Consider the following 21,429-nt stretch of genomic DNA (forward strand, 5'->3'; position numbering starts at 1 on the left):
GCTCTGCAACAACAGAAGCCACCGCAATGAGAAACCCACGCACCACAACGAAGGGTAGCCCCCGCTCGCCACAATTAGAGAAAGCCCACGCACAGCAACGAAGACCCAACGCAGACAAAAATAAAGAAATAAATTAATTTTAAATTAATAATAAAAAAGCTAAGGGTGACTGGTTTGCTAGCTCTGTGACTTTCCCTGTGTGAACGAAGGGAGATTGTGTTGAACCTGCCTCTGTCACTTACGACTCACACTAAACTGTGTCTTGTTTCTCCAGGAATTCTGGCCGCTGCAAGGAGCTCCTTCTGCTTTGCTTCTCCAATTTCATAATCGGGCGATTCCTTGAAGTGAACGTCGTAAGTGAGGAGGAATCACTGATAGCTGTCCGAGAACCCTTTTCATGGAAGAAGTCTAAAAGTTCCCAAGTGTTAGCTTCCACCAAAACTACAGTTGTCATGACCATGCAGAAAAGGTACCATGAGCGGACGACAATGCAAGCCCAGATCTTGGGCTCACGGTGTGAGGGATGCACGTAGCTGCTGTTGTTGGAGGGAGGTGGACGTCCTGGATAAAGGGGTGCAGCTGAGGCCCAGCGCCCTCCATTGTCCTGGGGACACGCTGTGAGGACGGCGGGGGGTGGGGGTGTCTGCAGCACCCCAGCTAGTCTCAAGGTGACTCGCAGTGCACGCTGTGATTTGACCCTTGCCCTCGGCTCCTGCCACCTTTCATGTTCCCATCAGCCCAGCCCGCCCACCTCCCGAGACAGCCCGTGTCCCACATGGGCACCCAGGGCACCAAGCAGCGAGGGGTCAGTGAGACGTGGTTGGCATGGCTTTCGAGGGCCATTCACAGCACCCGAGTGTCGCTTGTCGAGGGCAGGAGGGTTGCTTGGCTGTTTGAAGCCCATTTGAAGATGTGACACCTTTGAAAAATGAAATTAAGAAAAAGCATGTAATCTGCTAGTGACGCGTGGCTGGGGGCTTGGGGACAACCTGACCGTATCTGGGGTGTCGTCTGGAGAAAGTGCCGCGCATCCACGCTTTCTCGTCTGCAGTTATAAATCCCAAAAGCTCTGAAAAGCAGATTTTGCTTTTTTAAGTTAGGTGCCAAAAAATCATGACCTATAGGCTGGAGGACGTTCCACGACTTAGTCGTGTGGACGCGCCCCCTCATCTGCTGCCCAGAACTCACTGGGATGGTACATGCGGTTTTTCTGTGGTGGGAAGTCCTGAATCCCAGATCACATCTGACCTGGGAACAGTTGAAGATAAGGTACTGTGGGCTTCCACTAATGCGTGGGCTGGAGGGGAATCTGTTCAAGTATTGTGTGCTCATTGACCTTTGGGGTTAGACCATTGTTTGAATCCCAGCACTGCCACCCGGAAGCTGTGCCATCTCAGGCCAGTTTCTCAACCTCTCTGAGGCTTAGTTTCATTTGTAAAGTGCTAGTCCCCCCCTGCCCCACACGTGCCATTTCTGGCACTGAGCAGTCAACAGCAATCAGTAAGTAAGAACAGTACTGGGCGTGTAAACAGTAGTTGAGTGGCTCTAGGGATGGAACCTGAACACAGGAGCAAGAAGTCATGTGGTCTGCGGGCGGCAGGTCCACATGGCTGGACTCCAGTTACAGGAGCTTTTAAGAACCTCTGGCTGTCGTTTAGTGGTGCACCAAGCAGCTTTCCCGTTACAGTTTGGCTTAACTAGAGGAGTGAGGTAGAGCAACAGCACAAGTATTTAATCCTCTGGTAAGCTTTTCCCCATTGAATATTAATACATTGTCACTGTACAGGAGCGTCCCTAAAGCGAACACTCGGGACTTCCCTGGTGGCACAGTGGTTAAGAATCCACCTGCCAATGCAGGGGACGTTGGTTCGATCCCTGGTCCGGGAAGATCCCACACACCGCGGAGCAGCTAAGCCCGTGCGCCACAACTACTGAGCCTGCACTCTAGAGCCCGCAAGCCACAGCTACTGAGCCTGCATGCCACAACTACTGAAGCCTGCGTGCCTGGAGCCCATGCTGCGCAGCAAGAGGAGCCACTGCAATGAGAAGCCTGCGCACCGCAACAAAGACACAACGCAGCCAAAAATAAATAAATAAAAAATAAATGTATAAAAAAAAGAAAATGCAAGTAATCTATATTTAGAAAAAAAAGAGAGAGCACTGGGACACCATCAAATGGGTCCCAGAGGAGAAGAGAGAGGGAAAGGGGCAGAGAACATACATGAAGACATAACAGCTGAAAACTTCCCTAACCTGGGAAAGGAAACAGACATCCAAGTCCAGGACGCAGAGAGTCCCAAACAGGATCAACCCAAAGAAGACCATGCTAAGACCCATTGTAATTAAAAAGGCAAAAATTAAAGATAGAGAATATTAAAAGCAGCACATTAGGTACAAGGGAACTCCTATAAGACAATTCGCTGACTTTTCAGCAGAAACTCTGCAGGCTAGAAGGGAGTAGCATGATATATTTAAAGTGATGAAAGGGAAAACCCTACACCCAAGAATATTCTACCCAGCAAGTCTCTCATTCACATTTGATGGAGAAATTAAAAGCTTTACAGACAAGCAAAAGCTAAAAGAATTCAGAGTCACCAAACCAGCTTTACCAGAAATGATAAAGGGACTTCTTTTAGCCAAAAAGAAAAGACCACAACTACATACATAAAAATTATGGAAGAAAAAGCTTATAGGAAAAGGGAAATACACAGTAAAGGTAGGAAAGCCAGCCTCGTATAAGGCTAGTAATAAGGTTGAAAGACAAAAGTAGTAAATCACATATATCCGCAATAAGGAGTTAAGGAATACACAGAACAAAAAGATGTCAAATATCATGTCAAAAGCAATAATCATGGGGCTTCCCTGGTGGCGCAGTGGTTAAGAATCCACCTGCCAATGCAGGGGACACGGGTTCGAGCCCTGCTACAGGAAGATCCCACAGCCGCGGAGCAACTAAGCCCATGCGCCACAACTACTGAGCCTGTGCGCTAGAGCCTGTAAGCCACATCTACTGAAGCCCGCGCACCTAGAGCCCATGCTCCGCAACAAGAGAAGCCACCGTAATGAGAAGCTTGTGCACCACAACAAAGAGTAGCCCCTGCTTTCCGCAACTGGAGAAAGCCCACATGTAGCAACAAAGACCCAACACAGCCAAAAATAAAAAATAATTTAAAAAAAAAAATAATCCTGATGGGAGGAGAGTAAAAATGCAGGGTTGTTGGAAATGCATTTGAACTTAAGAGACCAGCAACTTAGATAACCATAGATGGACGAATGGATGGATGAGGAGATGGTGATGGATAGATGGAGGAACAGGTAGCTGTGCACACTGTGGAGAATATAGTCAATAATGATGTAATATATTTGCGTGGTAACGTATCGTAACTATACTTACTGTGATGATCATTTTGAAATGTACAGAAATATCAAATCCCTGTGTTGTGTAATAAGGAATAACAGTGTTGTAGGTCGATTATACTTCAAAAACAAACTTACAGAAAAAGAGATGAGACTTGTGGTCACCGGAGGTGGGGTTTGGCGGGGGGAATTGGATGAAGGGGGTCAGAAGGTACAAACCTCCAGCTATAAGATGAATAAGTACTAGGGATGTAACGTACAGCGTGACACATGTAATGAACATGGCAGTATGTTATATGTGGAAGGTGTCGAGAGTGATCCTGGGAGTTCCCGTCACAAGGAGATATTTTTTTCTTTCTTTAGTTTTGTATCCATATGAGAAGGTGGGTGGTCACTACACTTACCGTGGTCACTATTTCATGATGCATGTAAGTCAGATCATTCTGCTGCGCACCTTAAATGTCTACAGTGCTGTCGTCAATTACATGTCCGTGAAACTGGAAGGAAAAAATAAAGCATAAGAGTTGAGCTTATTGGAAGCTTAGAAACAGTGTTTTCAAGCTCACTGGTCCCAGGGGCTTTTGGGAGTTTGGCATGTTCTTCTGCTGGAGGCAAAGCAGCTCCCGGGAGAGCGGCCCCAAAGCTAAACAGCGCTTTGCAAAGCACTGCCTGAGGCCAGCAGTTCACGTACCAGTTGCTTTTGGTGATTGAACCTCTTTCTGAAATAGGAAAGGATGTTTAAGTGGAGACGTCCGGGGTGAAGTGCCTGGTGCTGAAGGGTGGTTTCTAACTTGCGAATCTCCTTTTAAGGAACCTGAGACGACAGCTTCCGAGTTTTCTCCCGCAGTACCCGATACCAGACAGGCTTAAAGAATGCGTGGGGCAGAAAATCGACATCCTGACCTTTCAGCCGCTACTCGCAGAGGTAGGAAAAGTGTCTCACGTGAAGTACTGATTCTTCACCACACTCGAGTTGTTTTCTGAACAAACTCAGGGTGAACCTTTGTTGGGTTCAGCCCTGGTGTGGGCTGTGTCCACCCCGGGAGCGGCGGGGCCCATCACTGTGTCCCTTTGCAGATTGTCGGGGCTTTGAGGGCTGGGGGCAAAGCGGGGGTGGGGGGACCCCCTGCCCCCCCATCCCGGCCTCTCTTCTACCCTGTGGCCGAGCCTCCCAGCAGCTTTCCATTTGTGACAGAGCTCTGAGCAGCTAAGCAGGGGAACCGGGAAAAGGCCTGTAGCCACACAGACCAGTGGGGGGTGGGGGAGGAGGAGGCCAGGCCTCCCGTAGGGCTCCTCTGGCAGGTCGTCTCCTTGTCACCCTCCCTGGCGGGGCTGTTTCAGATCCGCTGGGGGAGGCCTGGTCTGAGCCTGCCCGCTGTGGCAGGTGGTGGTCAGAGCTGTGAGAAGGGGTGGACCTGCCAGAGGAGGCCAAGGGCAGGGGCCGCGCTGAGCAAGGCTGAGGCAGGGGTCCAGGGAGGGAGGGAGAGTGTCTGTTCCGCTGGCAGCGATGGCGGAGCGCGGCCCCTTTCCAGGAGGGCACTTTCCCAAGGGTTTGGGTGTCTGCTGCCTGAGGAGTGGGTGAGTGGAATGAGGGCCAGGGCCTGTGCTGCATCAGGGCAAGAAGGAGGGAGGAGACTGGATGGTGGCTGCAGGGAAACTTGGGACTCGCCAGAGATTCGTGGAGGGTGAGGGAGCCCTGATCTGGGAGAGCTGGGGTGGCAGGCGGAGAGGAAAGGAGGCTTGGGAGGAAGCTGAAGGCACCGAGGAGCACGCCTGCCCTGGGACTGATGGACAGAGCCGTCTGTCTGCTGGGCCTTGGGCCCGCGGCAGGGCTGGGCCAGAAGCTGCCCCCGGTGCTGGTGCTGCGATGCTGCCTGTGCCACCGGCCCGAGGTGCCCCACCCCAGGGTCACACTGGCGTCCTGCAGCGGGGAGGGTGCCGCAGGGGCACTGGGCACTGTCCAGGGACGGCACGACCACACAGATGGAGCAGCACCAAGGAGGGTACGTGGGCAGGACTGTGGGTTGGAAGCGGGGAGATCCGCCAGGCAGTTGTTGCAGTGATGGTTGCAGGGCCTGAACTGAGGCCGGAGCAGCAAACCAGCCCTAAAACACCTTCGAGAAGAACTTCGGGGCTGAGAAATTGATGCCGATGCAAATACAGCTTCTGGGACCATCGTGTGCCGGAAGCACGCCTGCACCTCTCCTGTAACGCAGCCTGGGCGCCGGGAAGGGATCTCCTCGTGAGCGTAGCAGTTACGGGTGTCTTCAGCATTCATGATAGTATGATAGTAATGGTCATGAAAAAGTGCTGTATGGTCTAAGGTTCCAGAGTACTTGCCCCTTTGTGATTCTTTAATTCACGCATGTGTCACCCCAGTACTTCCTGACTTCCTGTGCCCTTGTAACCGCCTCCCGACGCAGGTCCCCTTCCTGGGGCTCCTCCCATCCTTCTGGGGGACCTGAGCATCCCCTGCAGTGGTTGGTCTGTCAGCCTTGCGGGTCTCGCCCGGTCTTGACCTCTGGGCAGGCGCTGCAGAGACGCTGCCCCGCACATCCTCCCTCCTGGCGTTTCTCCAGGGGCTCTGCTTTCCTTCTCACCTTGGTTCTTTTGCACGGAGTCTGTGTTTTTTTTTCTAGCTCCTCTTAGGATTTTCTCTTTTTCACTAGTTTTAAGGAATTTAATTTACAGTGTGAGTTGCTGTAGTTTTCTTCACGTTTCTTGGCTTGGGTTTTTTGAGCTTACTGGAGAAAGTGAATTTACGGTTTTTCTCAAATTTCAAAGTTCTTGGCCATTCCGTCTTCAAGTATTCTTTCTGCCCCGCTCTCCACGTTCCCATTACATGTGTATGAGGCCACATGAAGTTGCCCCACAGCTCACGGCTGGTCCGTTCATTTCTCTTCGGTCTTTTTTCCTCTGTGTTTCAGTCTGAGTAGTTTCTGTTGCTGTGTCTTCGAGTTCACTGATTTTTTCTTTTGCAGTGTACAGTCCCATCCAGTGTTTTTTTTGTTTTGTTTTGTCTTTTGCGGTACGCGGGCCTCTCACTGTTGTGGCCCCTCCCGTTGTGGAGCACAGGCTCCGGACGCGCAGGCTCAGCGGCCATGGCTCACGGGCCCAGCCGCTCCGCGGCATGTGGGATCTTCCCGGACCGGGGCACGAACCCGTGTCCCCTGCATCGGCAGGCGGACCCTCAACCACTGCGCCACCAGGGAAGCCCCAGTATTTTTTTTATGTCAGACATTGTTGATATCATCAGACATTGTTGCTATTATCTCCACAAGTTCAATTAGGCTCTTTTTTTTATATTTTCTGTCTCTACTTAATATGCTTAGTCTTTCCTCACCTTTGTTTTCTTCAGTTTTTTTTTTCTTCAACTTTTTGAATGTATGTAGTACAGTTACAACAAGTGTATTAATGTTCTTGTGATACTGGTTACATCACAGGTGTCATTTTTGGTTCTGTCTCTGTTGATAGGTTTTCCTCCTCATGGGTTGTAGCTTGTGCTTAGTTCCGTGCCTGGCCATCTTTGTTTGGACACTAAACATTCTGGATTTTATCTTGTTGGGTATTTCATATTTTTCCGTTCTTGAAAATATTTTTGAACTTTGTTCTGGGATGCACTTAAGTTACTTGGAAATGGCCAGAAACTTTTAAGCCTGGCTTTAAAGCCTTGTTAGGGGCTTCCCTGGTGGCGCAGTGGTTGGGGGTCCACCTGCCGATGCAGGGGACGTGGGTTTGTGCCCCCGTCCGGGAGGGTCCCGAGTGCCGCGGGCCGGCTGGACCCGTGGGCCGTGGCTGCTGGGCCTGCGCGTCCGGAGCCTGTGCTCCGCAACGGGAGAGGCCACAGCAGTGAGAGGCCCGCGTACCGCAAAAAAAGAAGCCTTGTTAGGAGGGACCAGAGTTGTTTCTAATATAGGGCTGATTCCTTCTGAGTACTCTACCCAGTGCCCCTTTACCTGAAGCCTTTCCATTTGGGCTGGTGGGACCCACAGCATTCTCAGCCCTGTGTGAGTTCTGGGATTTGTTACCTCTAACCCCGTGGTTCTCAACAGGTGAACTTCCCCCCAGGAGACATTTTTGGTTGTCACGACTGAGAGTGTGAACAGCATCTAGTGGGTGGAGGCCAGAGATGCTGCTAAACACTGTGCAGTGCCCGGGACAGCCCTGCCCCAGAGACCGGTCCACCCCGGTGTCGGAAGTGCCGAGGCTGAGGAGCCCCGTTCTGCTCCCATCACGTGCATCTCCCCATCCGATGTGGTTTCTCACGCTCGTGTGCTGACCTCTGCGCAGCGGAGGGCTCACATGGCTGCCCCGGGCTCGCTCTGAGCAGAGCTTGGAGGCTCTGTCTGATAGGAGCTGGGCGGTTGGGGCTTCACTCAGATGGTTCCCCATCTCAGGGCCACTGCCCTGAGCTGCCCAGTCGTCAGTGTTTGAAGGCTGTTTCGTCTGTCCGTGGGACTTACCCACCCCAGAGCTGCTGGCTTCCTGATGTGGGTGTGTGTGGAGTGGTCCTCAGCGCTCACTATCTTGCTGGCTTCTTTTTCAGCTTTTGAACGTGTCAAATCACAAGGAGAAGTTTTCAACTTTGCTCTGGCTTGAGGAGATTCATGCAGAAATAGAACTGAAGGAGTATAGTATGAGTGGGGTCACCTTGAAAAGAAACGGGGACTTGCTGGTTCTGGAGGTCCCAGGATTAGCTGAAAGTAGACCTTCTCTTTACACAGGTAGGTTTGTTACGTGTCATGTTTTCCTAGATGGACTAGAAACATCGAACCACAGTCAGGAAAAAGAATGTTTTTAACTGGCAACGCAGTAGTCACGCTGATTTTCTTTGCTTTGGGTTATAATTTCACTCAGAACTTGGCCAGCCTCTCTCTCTTCACACTGATGTGATTTTAAGCTGTTGATCCCAGTAATGTTTTTGTCTTACTCCACTTCTTCAGAGTGTTTGATTTTACAGTACAGCAAAAAAAAACTTATTGATTTTGTAGTTTTACGTGTGGTAATGTTTTTTAACTAGGTGATAAACTGATTTTAAAAACTCAAGAGTACAGCGGACACGTCATCGAGTACATCGGCTATGTGACTGAGGTGAGAGGCCACTGTTAGTTAGTTCATGTTGGACTAGCCCAGCGGACGGTTGCAGAGGTAAACTTCCTGCCTCAGCTCGGGATGGGGGGTCCCCTGGTGTTGATGGTATTTTGGAAAATTTGAGGATCAAATGAACATTTAAATAAATGTGTTCCAGTAAAGAAATCTTATCACTTTCAGCCGTGTAAAACACACTTACCTGTTAAGTACATCACATGTAAGGCGTGCATTTAGTCAGATTCGGCGTTCTGAATATGTTCTAGGAGAGAGAGCCTGCGAAGGAAAAACACACCTACACGTTGAACACTCTGGTGTCTCCACGGGGAAGGCTGTGTTGGTCTAAGGCCCCGTGCCCATGCGGCTCTGAGCGCGGCCAGGGCTTCTCCAGCTACTCTCCCTGCTCCCTGCCGGGCACAGCGCAGGGACGGAGCTCGGGGGCCGCGTGGAGGGACCCACGGAGCCCGCACGCTGCCTGATGTGGGAACTGGGGCACCGAAGCCCCGAGCTGGGGTTGGGGGGTACGAGGACCAGCAGAGCCTCCCCCGAGGGTGGGGCCGGGCCCTCGCTGGGGCGGCAGGCGATGTGCCCCCAGGGACAAGGGGAAGACGGGCATGAATAATCCAGTGTGGAGACTCGTTCCTCTCCTCGAGAAGATGAGGAAGTGGCATCTGATCACCGTAAAAGACAGCAAGGATGTTGTTAGTGGAAAGGGCCCAGAAGGCGTCTCCAAAGGCAAGAAGCTGTGAGCACATCACAGGGACGGCCGCTGCAGGCTGGGAAAGGCAAGAGAAGAGGCCGTGAGCACATCGCAGGGGCCGCCGTTCCAGGCTGGGGACTCGGACTCCGCAGACCTCGCCGTACGGGCTGCCGGGGCGCCAGCCAGGACCGCAGCATCACACGAGCCCGCTGGGGCCGATAGAAGCAGAAGAGGTGGTGTTTTGAGTCGAGTGGGCCTCTCAGGTGGGCGAGCTGTGCCTGGAGAGCAAGGTCGGGGTGCAGGCTGGTCCGTGGCAGAAGTGTGCCCCCGCCTGGCCTCATGGTAGTGTCACTCCCACCAAGTCAGAGAAGCTTGGACGCGGATGCTCCCACCACCCGCGAGACGGGATGCGCTGTCCCCACGCCCCAGGCCGCTGGACCAGGCCTGAAGTTCGGGCGAGCCTCTTAGGCCTCGCGTGTTGTGGTTTACCCAGAGTAAGTCCCCGCCCTGGAGGGCGTGTGTCCTGGGCACCGGAAGCCTCCCTGCCTGCACAGGCATCCACGTCACTCTCTCCCTTCAGAAGCATCTTGCTCCTGCCTGACGTCCTGCACTGACCCAGCTCTGCAGACAAGGCCCTCACCCCCCGAGGGGGCGGTCCCACCTCCCTCACTCAGCACTCCCCGCACAGGGCCAAGGCCCCGTCTCGGGACACGCCTGTCCCTGTGCTCCTCGGGGCGTGCTCAGGGCCCGTGACCATGGCCACAAGGGCCCACGTCTGGGAAGGGAGGGAGAGCACGGGGCGGGGTGGGTAGGGGGTTTCGGGGCATTTGTAGAAAGATGGCCACAGCTGCAGCCCTTGTCGCCTGTGAAAGCAGAGCCGGGATTTCCTGGGGCAGGAGCTCACTCTCCTTGATGACAGGTGGCCTGGCCGGGTGCCCCCTCCACTGCAGGGCAGGAGCCACTCAGCCTCAGCTAGAGGGCCCATCACCCTCCCCAGCATGAGACCCCCTAGCTGTTGGCAAGGGCGTGAGGAGCCCAGAATGGCCAAGTGACCATCTCAGCTTCCAGAGAGTAGACCAGTTGTGCCCTTAGGACTGCCCTGTGTACTAAAACCTGAGAAGAAGCAGGACCAGGGATCTCAGGGGTGAGGCCCCCTTGGCCCCTGACTCCCAGGCTGGCGAGTCCAGAGCTGAAGCTGCCCTGCCGACCTTCCCGCGGGACCGTCCGTGAAGCTGGCCGCTCCTGAGTGATGGGTGCCCGCTAAAGCTGTCCTGTCTCGGGTCTTGGCTGTTGCTTTCCGTGATTCTCCGGAACCCCATGGCCAGCGCAGTGGCCTGGGTGCCATGAAGGCACCGGGGCCCTCAGGAGCGCCCCCGGATGGTGGGGCAGGCAGAGCGTGGTGCTTCGGGGAGCGGCGGCGGTGGGGGGGGGGATGGAAGGCTCCTTGGGCTGAGCCAGCACTGCCCCTGGCCCATGCGCACCTCTGCAGAGGGCCTCCCTGTCTGCTGGGAGCAAACAGGTCGCTTGTTCCCTTCTCTCCGAGTTTAGCTCCATAAGCAGAGTTGTTGTTTCTAAATGCTATTTGACTCATGAAAGCTGCCCTGTTGTGTGGTTTTATGTTATCTTATGATTGCTTATCTTGGTTTTCCCAGTTTGTTTTTTTTTTTGCATAGTTTTTCAAATTTCTGTAATTGATAGCATCAGTAGATGATGTCCTTGGGGCCTCAACCTGTTGATAGCAATTCAAGTCAGTCCTCACTGCTGGTGGTTTCCTTGTGTGCCTGATGGTCTGTGATTACAGATTCATTTTCATTTGTCTTAATCTCTGGGAAACCCAGGACCCTGTGCTGGGCTTGCTTTCCTTTTAAGGGGCTTGTGTTTGCTTCTGCCGAGAGCAGGGGGTACTGTGAGCCTCACATCGCAGCCTCTGCCCTTGCTGGCCCCCAGCTCTTGGGAGGCCCCGCTGCCTAGTGTTCCCGTCCTGTCTCAGCTCCTCTCAGCGTGGGGTTTTCTTCCTGCTCCTCTGAGGATTCTTATGCAGGACCTAGCTTTGGCTGGAGGGTCCCTGAATGTCTGCTTCCCTGTCCTGATGGGGGAGGGGGTCTCATGGCCGGCACCCCCTGCTCTTTGCGGTCGATCATGTGTCTCCTTCAGAGGTGGCGGCCTGTCTTGCACACCCTGTGTTCGCGAGCCCGCACGCCCGCCCGGTGGAAGCGTCGGCAGGTGTGCTGCTGGGGGTGGGGGCGGAACAGCATGGTGACTGAGTCCTTTCCCATCATCTTGTACTCATTTCAGATGCCAGATTTCAGCTCAGATCTGCAGGATGAATGCTTCATGATGAGTTGCTGGATATGAATAGGAGATTGTCCCAAGAAATCAAGTACATAGTATAAAAAGTCAATGATTTGTTTATTTTTAGATTCATGAAGAAGATGTAACCCTTAAACTTAATCCAGAGTTTGAACAAGCATATAACTCTGAACCTATGGATGTGGAATTTACATACAACAGGTAACGCTTCCAGGGACTCTTCCTTCTGGGTGGGCAGCTGTCTCACCTTCCTCGGTCCCTTGATACCTAGGGGGCGGCATGCGTGCTCGTGGGTTGTGAGCGGGCTCCCTGCACCCGTGTCACATGCCTCTGTGGTCACAGCTTTGTCACCAGCCGTTTGGTAAGCGTTTGCATGTCGGTTCCTTTTTGGATCTTAAGTGAGAATCCGTGGTCCCTCATGTGCCGTCACCACCAGCCGCTCCTCCTCCACCTCACTTGTCACGTGTCACGAGGCGGGGACACCACCACCAGCTGTCTCTCCCCCTCCTCCACCAAGCCCCCACCATTAGCTGGGATTTTGTGTTTCTCTCTCCTTTACTTTTTAAAACAGAAGTTGGTGTGTTTGCGCACAGACACACACACACGAGCAAGTGTTTGCGTTAGTTGCAGCTGTTTTGCACTTGCTGCCTGTGGTCTGGAGCTGTGGGTTTGCTGACACAAGGTCTGCGGGCTGTGTCCGCAGCCTCCTTGTGCCCCACTGGGCGCGTCTGCCCTCCTGCCGGTGGGCACAGCGCTGCCCGCGCTCTGGCGGCCGCTGTGGACACCCACTGTCTCCTCGTGCACACCCACCCCCAGGTTTTCTCGGCTGCGCACTCGGGGTGGGCTCGGGGTTTGGGGGATGCTAATGTTCCAGCTGTACACGTGGTGGCAGAAGTGCCCCAGCGGCTCAGGGTCTGTAATGCCCTCCCGAAACCTGATTTTGTGAAACCCTCGGCGTGTGCCTGCCTGGTAGGTGTGAGCTGTGTCTCCTATGGTCTTGATGTATGTATCTCTGACTACTTCTAAGGTCGAGAGTCCCCCTGTTTATTGGCTGTAAAATTCCTTCATCTGTGAAATGCTTCCTTGTGTCTTTTATTGACTGTAATTTGATTTTTTAAATTATTTGTAGCTGTCCTTTCTGTCTCCTTTATGCTAGACTATTCTTAGATACACCTGTTACAGACAACTTCTCTGGGTTTGTTACTTGTCTTTTCACTTTCTTAAAATATCTTTTGAGTAACAGAAGGTGGTAGTTTTAAGATAGTGGAATTTATCAGGGTTTTTGTATACCAGTGCTTTTCGTGTTTTGTTTAAGAACTCTTTCAGTGTTTGGGCTGCAGCCAGGTTGGAAGGTGCTGCAGGTGAACGGATGGTGCAAGCGTGGAGTTGGCCCTTTTGAAGGGTGTTTGGCTGGGAAAGCAGAGAAGCCAGGACAGAGAGATGAGTGAGGAGGAGGCGCCCAGGGGCCGGGCGGCCTTGCCTGGTTTGCTGCTTACAGTGAGAGGAGCCAGCACCGCTCGTGTGAAGCCAGTGAGGTGGGTGTGGCGACCAGGCAGCAGGAGTGAGCGTGGGGTCGCGGGCTCCGGACCCTGGCCGAGGCCGTGGTCTTTGGCAGAGGCACACGTCCTCCATTGTGCTGGGCACACATGAGGTGGGAGCCGATGGTGAGTGGGAATTTGTAAGGGCTCCTTGTCGCTCTAGGACGTGAGGTGAGGATGTTCGCAGAGAAAGAAGAGGATGTGGACCTGGGGCGGGGGCGGGGGCAGAGGAAACACTGCTGCAGTCGGTGCAAGAGCCGCCCGACCGAAGGACACGGGCAGGTGGGCGGACGGATGCGCTGTGGGGCGTGAGCCTAGGAAGAAAGTGACCAGGAAGAAGCCAGAGGGCCGTGGGGCTGAAGACCACCGGGCAGTTTCCTGACCCAGAGTGTTGGAAAGACAGGAAGTTGAGGTCGAGGCAGGATGTCGGAATCTGAGTTCAGAGGGGATGCTGTCTGCAGCCGTCCAAGTGGGGAGCGAGGCGGGAACGAGGGCCAGTGGCTGCTGCTTCTGCACAGAGGGTTTGCTCGCCCCACATAAGTTTTTGGTGGTTTTGCATTGTTACTCAAAATCAGGCGATTTCACACTTTAAAAAATCTGTATTTACCACTTATTTTGACAAACGGAAGGACTGGGCGGCACCGCAGTGCAGCAGGAGGGACAGAGCCAAGAGGCCGGGCCCTCTGGACGGGCGGACGGCTGCACCTTTATGCTACGTGCAGGCATTTTTCCTTTTTAAGAAAGTAGGTTTACTGAGAGGTAATGAACGTAAAATAATCTACGCCTGTTTAAAGTGTACGGCTTGATGGTGTTGACATTTGTACACCCCGTGAAACAAGCTTCACGGTGAAGACTGCAGGCAGGTCTGGCACCGCAGGTGTTTCCTGCTGCCCTTGTCATTCCTTCTCTGCCCCAGCTCCCAAGCAGCACACATTAGTTTGCATTTTGTAGAATTTACGTGAGGACCTACTCTTTTTTGCCTGGCATCTTTCACTCAGCTTAATTACTTTGAGATTCAGCCTTGCTTTTGCATGAATTCATTCCTTTTTATGACTGAGTAATGCTCCATCATAAGAACATACCCGAGGTTACTAATCCAGGCATCTGTGGGTGGACGCTGGGTTGTTTGCAGATCTGGCTGTTAGAAGTGAAGCTGCTGTAAACACCCGCGTGGACAGGCATTTTGATTTCTCTTGGGTAAGCGCCTGGCAGTGCCATGGCTGCAGGCGGCAGCAGGTGTACACTGAGCTTCCTGAGACACTGCCAGACTCTCCTCAAGGGGCTGCACTGCTCGTGTTCCCACCGTGCTCCCCACGTGCACAGCCCTGGGGTGCTCGGTGGTTCCTCCTCAGGCTCGGTGTGCAGTGAGGGCTCACCTTGCTGTGATGACCGACGCCGAGCGCCTCCTCCGCTCGCTGGCCGGCACTCGGCCTTCGTGAAGGTGCCCGCTCGGGTCTGTGGTTCACGTTCTGTATCGTTTGCTTTATTGTTGAGTTTTCAGCGTTGTTCACATATTCTCAGTACAAGTCCTTTATCAGGTATGTTTTTTGCAAATATTTTCTCAGACTGTGGCTTGTATTTTCATTTTTAGTAGTGCCTTTTGAAGAGCAGGAATTCTTAATTTTGATGATGTTCAGTTTATCGGTTTTTCTTTCATGGATCATGCTTTTGGTGACGCATTTAAGAAGTCTGCCAAACTCAAGGTCACAAAGATTTTCTCCTGCATTTTTCTCTAGAAATTTTGCAGCTTTAAGTTTTACATTTAGGGCTGTGATCTGTTCCAAGTTAATTTTTACAAGTGATGCAAGGTATGGATTGATTTGGCGGGGGCTGTCCAGTTGTCCCAGCACCATTTGTTGAAAAGACAGACTGTCCTTTGTCCAGTGAGTGACCTTTTCATCTTTTTGAAAACCAGTTGAGGGGATATATGTGTACATATAGCTGATTCACTTTGTTTTGCAGGAGAAACTAACACAACATTGTAAAGCAATTATACTCCAATTAAAATACATATATTAAAATAACATTTAAAATAAAGGCTTATAAAAACCAAAAAAAAAGAAAAGAAAAGAAAGCCAATTGGCCTACGCATGTGGATCTATCCCTAAGCTGTCCATTCTGCTCCACTGGTGCGTCTGTCAGTCTTGCAGCCTACACCACAGAGTCTCGGTCACTGTGCCTTTGTGATAAGTCTTGAAATCAGGGAGGGCACGGCCTCCACTGTGTCCCTCTCTTGCAGAGTTGTAGCTGTTCCAGGTCTTTGGTATTCCCATGTGGATTTGAGAATCCGCCTGTCGGTTTCTACAAAAAGCCTCTTGAGATTCTGATCAGGACGACATTGACTCTTTAGGTCCACTTAAGGGAGAATTGACATCTTTTTTTTTTTAATTGAAGTATACCTGATTTACAATATTCTAGTTTCAGGTGTACAACAAGGTGATTCTGTTATATAGTTTGTATTTTTTTCAGATTCTTTTCCTTTATGGGTTATTAGAAGATGTTCGACACAGTTCCCTGTGCTATACAGTAGGTCCTTGTTGGCTGTCTGTTTTATGTATATAGTAGTGTGTATTTGTTAATCCCAAACTCCTAATTTATCCTTCTCCCCTCTCCCTTTTGGTAACCGTAAGTTTGTTTTCTATGTCTGTGAGTCTGTTTCTGTTTTTGGTAAATAGATTCATTTGTATTACTTTTTAGGTTCCACATATAAGTGATATCAAATAATATTTGTCATTGTCTGTCTGACTTCACCTAGTACGATAATCTCTGGGTCCATCCATGTTACTGTAAGTGGCATTACTTCACTTTTTATGGCTGAGTGGTATTCGGAGAATTGACATCTTAATACTGAGTTTTCTAACCCTTGGAAATGGTATATCTCTCCATCTAGTTAGGCAGTTTTTCATTTCTTTAGGCAGTGCTTTGTACTTTTCACTGTACAGGTTTTGTATATCTTTTGTCAAATTTGTCCCTGACTCTTTAAATGCAATTGATGTTTGTATATTAATCTTGTATCCTGCCAGCTTGCTAAACTCACTTGATGGTTCTAGTAGCTTTTTACAGATTACATAGGATCTTCTGTGTATACAGTAAAATCATGTATTCGAATAAAGACGGTTTTGCTGCTTCCTTTCTCATCTGGATGCATCTTGTTTTTTCTCGCCTCACACTGGCTAGAGCCTCCAGAATGGTGTTAAGTAGGAAGTGGCGGGAAGTGGCGTCCTTGCCTTGTTCCTGATCTTAGGCCAGTAGCGCTCACTCTTGAACCATCTAGTGCTGTGTGGGCTGCAGGTTTTTGTATTTGGCCCTGTCAGGTTAAGGAGATAGACTCCTAGTTTGCTGAGATTTATTTAATCAAAAATGGATATGGGATTTTGTCAAATGCTTTTTCTGTATCTATTGAGATGATCATGTGGGTTTTCAGCTTTGGTCTATTAAGATAGTCAGTTACATTGATTGTAAAATCAACTTTGCATTCTTAGAATAAACCCCGCTTGGCCATGATGTAATTTCCTTTTATATATTGTTAGATCTGATTTTCTAAAATTGTAGTAATTTTTTCGTCTATGTTCATGAGGAGTATTGGTCTTTAGTTTCTTGAAGTATCTTTTTCTGATTTTGGTACGAGGTAACACTGGCCGCACAGTAAGTTGGAGGGTGTCACCTCCTCTTCCATTTTCTGGGACAGTTTGTGTAGAATGGGTATTATGTTGACAAAAATATTAATCAGTAGTCAATCTAAGAAACAAATGAAGAATTTTATTTTAGCTAACCTGAGGATTGTAACCTGGGCGGCAGTCTTTCAGAAGCTCTGAGGACTGTTCCCAAGAGGTAGGGCGGAGACCAGTATAGGTGTGATTTGAAGGGGTGTGTGCAACCAAGCACAGTTTGGTGGGAGGTCACTGCTGTTCACACGGAACAGATGCCTTAGCTAATGGTTTTAGTGCTTTTCTGAACATGGGAAGAAGCAGAATACTGGGTTTATAAAATTTTCTCCTGAAAATATCTAACTATCTGAGGACCAGTTCTGCCAGTTTTCCCAGAGCACAAATGCTTCATCCTTATCTTCCCTGAATTCCTTTTGGGATGTACTGTGCAGTTGTTAACGACTTGATTCTTGTAGAACTGGAGGATGGACAACATTTTTTATGTTACAGTCCCCTCCCTTTCAGTCTTAATTTCAACCAAGGTTTGGGAGGCATTTAGTGACCGTTTTGTCCCATGGTGCTAGGAATGCTCATTCCCAGCTCAGATGGGGATTTCATTGCTGGGCCCCTCAGTGTGCTGGACTAGGCCCTGTTAACAGTGTAGCCCAAAGCCTCCGGACCACCTGTCGCTCTAGTCATTTATGGTCCAGGAAATGATTCCCTCTGGTTGCTTCTTCCCACATCTAGAGTTACTCTGCTGCAGTCATTGAGCTTATGGAACTATGTATTTGGTCAATTGTTTCAGGTCACCTAGTCATCATTATTTTTATCGGGGGCTCAGTCACACATTTGGTAATGCAGGAAGCAATAATCTCGTTGTTAGGAAGAATAGGAAGAATACAGGTGATAGAGCTGGTAACACTAATAAGGTCATAAGTATTTAAGCTGAGAACTACCATTCACTGCAGCCCAGAGTCTCCCCAGGTCGTCTGACCTGTCTGTTCTGCACCAATCACTGTCTTTAAGGGAAACGACACATTGGCCTTGTCCATAAAGTCCACCAAAGATGTCTGCACGTGTACAAGGTGAGTGGTGGGTCACCGTGACCCCTCACAGGACTGAGAAAGGAATGTTATCTTCTAAGGAGTTACATGGCTGGCTCCAGAAGGAGAAAAATCAGTCTTTGGTTGAGCAGGTATTTCTGCCATGGGGGAGGTCAGGTTAACACATAACGCAGATGCAGATACACACTAGTCGGAGGGAGGAGGCCAAAGGGCAGAGAACAAGTTTATGTTTAAAGTTTTCTTGTCTTGCCTTAAAATATGACTTTCATCAGTTCTTCCTTAAATGCTTGGTAGAATTCACCAGCAAAACCTTCTAGGTCGGAAGTTTTCTCTGTGGGAAGCTTCCTGACTACAAATTCAGTTTCTTTAGGAGATTAAGAACCTTAGTTTCTTGCCACATGGACTCTGGTAGTGTGTGTGTCTTTACGGATTTGTGCGTTTCATCTGCGTTATCTCATGTATTTGTGTGAAATTGCTCATGATGTTTCCTTATTGTTCGTCTAGTGTTTGTAGAGTCTTTGCTGACGTTACCGCTCTCATTCCCAGGACTGGCAACACGTCTGCCCTTTCTTTTCCTGTCAGTTTGGCTAGAGCTTTGTCGGCTTTACTGATCTCATTGAAGGATGGACTTCCAGCCTCATCAGTATTCTCTCGTGTGTCTCTGTCTCTAGTCTATCGGGGTTTTGGGGGGGTGGTTTTGGCTGCACTGCGTGGCTGGTGGGGTCTTAGTTCCCCAACCAGGGATCGAACCCGGGTCTACGGCAGTGAAAGCCCATGTCCTAACCACTGGGCCACCAGGGTACTCCCAGTCCGTTGGGTTTTGCTCTGGTCTTTATTATCCCTGCTGGACCTTTAGGTTCTAAGCTTCTTCCTATCACAGACAGTGAAGCAATAAACATTCTTACGTCTTTGTACCGTGATGGTGGGAGAATTGTCATCGTTGCCGTATGGGGTCTAGGAGAGCTTCCTTTAAGTCCTCTCTTCTTTCTGTTCTTTGTCCTCCTTTGCAATCCTTGTCTGTCATTGTGTTAGCTCCCACCCAGCTGCTTTACTTTTCTCTCGTGGCTTCCATCTCCGTGTCTTTGTCTTGTTTTTTGTTTTAGTAAATACTGCTGGTATTTTACCATCTAGTGTCTTGCTGTCCTTCGGATTAATTGTGTTAAGGAATTTTAAGGGTCAGTTTCTGTTCTGAGCTATTACATTCATTTCCTTTTTGGCATTTCTTGAGATGATAATTTTTTGTTCAGCCTATTCAGGAGATGGATATTTCGACTGGATAACTTTCTGTCGAACCTTTCTTATAGGCCCAAGATGAAAAACGTGGTGTTCTGTGTGGTGAATTCCTCCCGTAATGTGCTCCAAGGATTTCCTGGGAAACGTTTGGCTCGTGTTTTCATGCTGTTTTCATGCTGTTTTCATGCTGTTAGGGGTAAGGTGCTGGGCTGCAAGTTGGCGGGAGTCTGGTTTCCTCGGGCGTTTTAGAGTCTTTGTTATGGTGACTTCCCACTGGAAGGTTTCTTCCTCTTTAATTCATCTGCTTTAAGTTGTCTTTTCTTTCTTGGAGTCACAGCCTTGCTAAGTCCTAGGAGGGTCTTTTCTGGTTGCTGCTCCTCTTGAGTGGAGTTTATTGTATCCCAGGGGTGATGGGGCTGCCAGGAGCCTGGGGCCCTGCAGGTGAGGCTCCGGTTCCTTCTGGCCCCGTACACGCCCACAGAACGCTGCGCTGTGGGAGCGGGCCCTGACGGTGACCTGCATTTTCCCGAAATCCGTAAATCCACCTGTGGCCGGAGTTCTGAGGTGGCTTGAACCAGCTCTCGTGCCTTTGCTTGTTCGAGGCCAGATGCTCCTTTCTGAGCATTCTCTTCTTTTGTGCTTTGGAGCTTTGGTCATCTTGTTCCATTGAAGGTGGAATTTTATTTTCCATTTTTTGTTCTTTTTGTTGTGTTAAAATACAAGAGAACAGGGACTTACCTGGCGGTCCAGTGGTTAAGACTCCACGCTTCCACTGTAGTGGGCACAGGGGTTCTATCCCTGATCAGGGAACTAAAATCCCGTTTGACGTGCGGCAAAGCCAAAAAAATAAAAAAAAAAATGGAGAACAGGCCCACAGTGGAGTCGCTTATACTAAGCCCCACGTCACCAAACTGAGGTTTTACTGAATTGCAGTCTTGGCTGTCCCAGAAATGGAATTGTGAACCAGTCAGCCAGGAACCCCCTGATTAGCACTGGGGGGTCGTCTCCCTGAATGACCCCTGCCGTCCCCTCAAGGACAGTGACCTTTGCCCCAGCCCGCCTTTTGGCCTAAATCCCTCCTTGTCCCTGCTCCCTTCTGCCTGTAGAAGTCTTTCATTTTGAACATCTCCTCAGAGCTCTTCTGTCTGCTAACGGGATGCTTTACTGCCTGATGCGAATCAATTTTTGCTCTAATAAACTTAAATTATTTTTTTAATTTTATTTTTGGCTGTGTTGGGTCTTTTCTGTAGAGATTCCCCATCTGCTCAACCATTATGTCCATCTTTAAATCTTAAATGTATTTATAACAACTGTTTTCAACTTCTTGTATGCTAATTGAGTGTCTAGTTCATTTCTGGGTCTGTTTCTTTTAACTTTTCCCATGAGGATGCTTCTTATTTTCCTGCTGTTTTGCTTGTCTAATAATTTTTTAATTTATTTAATTTATTTATTTTTGGCTGCGTTGGGTCTTTGTTGCTGCGTGCGGGCTTTCTCTAGTTGCGGCGAGTGGGGCCTACTCTTCGTTGCAGTGTGCGGGCTTCTCATTGCGGTGGCTTCTCTTGTTGCAGAGCGTGGGCTCTAGGCACGCGGGCTTCAGTAGTTGTGGCTCGCGGGCTCTAGAGCGCAGGCTCAGTAGTTGTGGCTCGCGGGCTTAGTTGCTCTGCAGCGTGTGGGATCTCCCCGGACCAGGGCTCAAACCCGTGTCCCCTGCATTGGCAGGCGGATTCTTAACCACTGCACCACAAGGGAAGCCCCAATACTTAGCATTTTTAACATGCTTCAGTTTATTTTTTTACTGTTGTTCTGAGTAAATTTCACAGGAGTGAATCTTTACCATCAAAGTTATTTTCCTATTGATGCAGCTCTGACAGTTCACAGGCTATATTTCCTCCTTTTTCTACTTGTCCACTTTATACATTAAAACAGGAATATTCCCAGAAAGGAAGGCATCCCTGCTGTCCTGACAGGTGTTGAGAGTTTCCTCGTAAAACTCCTGCTGGTTCCTCCAGCCTGGTCTCATGTGAGTGTTTCTTAAGGGTCCCAGGGTGCTGACCCACATCACTCTCTCCCACAGGACCACCAGCAGACGGTGTCACTTTGCACTTGAACAAGTTGTCCACTTGGGCGTAAAAGGTATTAACTTTTGTGGGATGACGGTGTTACATCTTCCCAGAGTATTTTTAGAAGCGTCACGTAAAATTTTGTCTAAACCACAGTCTCTTCATTCATACATTAGAAGTAAAACTATGTGATACCCAGTGTTTTCCTTTCTATTGGGGACGTTCAGTGTTTTCTTACAATTTCAGCTATGTAGAAATAGCATGCTTAAGTTATTAAAAATAAAATGATTGCACTCTGCTTTCCCTCCTAAATGTAACTCATTTTTGTACTTACAAATAGACAAGTAAATGGCTTTGTTGCCAAGAATATGCGGTGCTGGCACTATGCTGTAGGTGAGAAGCAGTGCACAGGGCCAGAGAGGAGAGGAATAC

The 21,429-nt window shown here is 49.9% G+C and overlaps 1 protein-coding gene across 1 annotated transcript in view; it reads left to right on the forward strand.

Annotated features, from left to right (window-relative positions):
- Window positions 1–21,429, forward strand: part of MOV10L1 (Mov10 like RNA helicase 1) — a 44,505-nt gene that overhangs the window by 13,931 nt on the left and 9,145 nt on the right. Inside the window, exons 9-14 of the mRNA XM_060024026.1 lie at window positions 275–469; window positions 4,168–4,282; window positions 7,904–8,081; window positions 8,378–8,448; window positions 11,565–11,656; window positions 21,012–21,070. Coding sequence (XP_059880009.1) covers window positions 275–469; window positions 4,168–4,282; window positions 7,904–8,081; window positions 8,378–8,448; window positions 11,565–11,656; window positions 21,012–21,070 — 710 coding nt within the window. The remainder of the gene's footprint in view (window positions 1–274; window positions 470–4,167; window positions 4,283–7,903; window positions 8,082–8,377; window positions 8,449–11,564; window positions 11,657–21,011; window positions 21,071–21,429) is intronic.

This window comes from Delphinus delphis, chromosome 11 (genome assembly GCF_949987515.2).
Source record: "Delphinus delphis chromosome 11, mDelDel1.2, whole genome shotgun sequence".
NCBI lineage: Eukaryota > Metazoa > Chordata > Mammalia > Artiodactyla > Delphinidae > Delphinus > Delphinus delphis.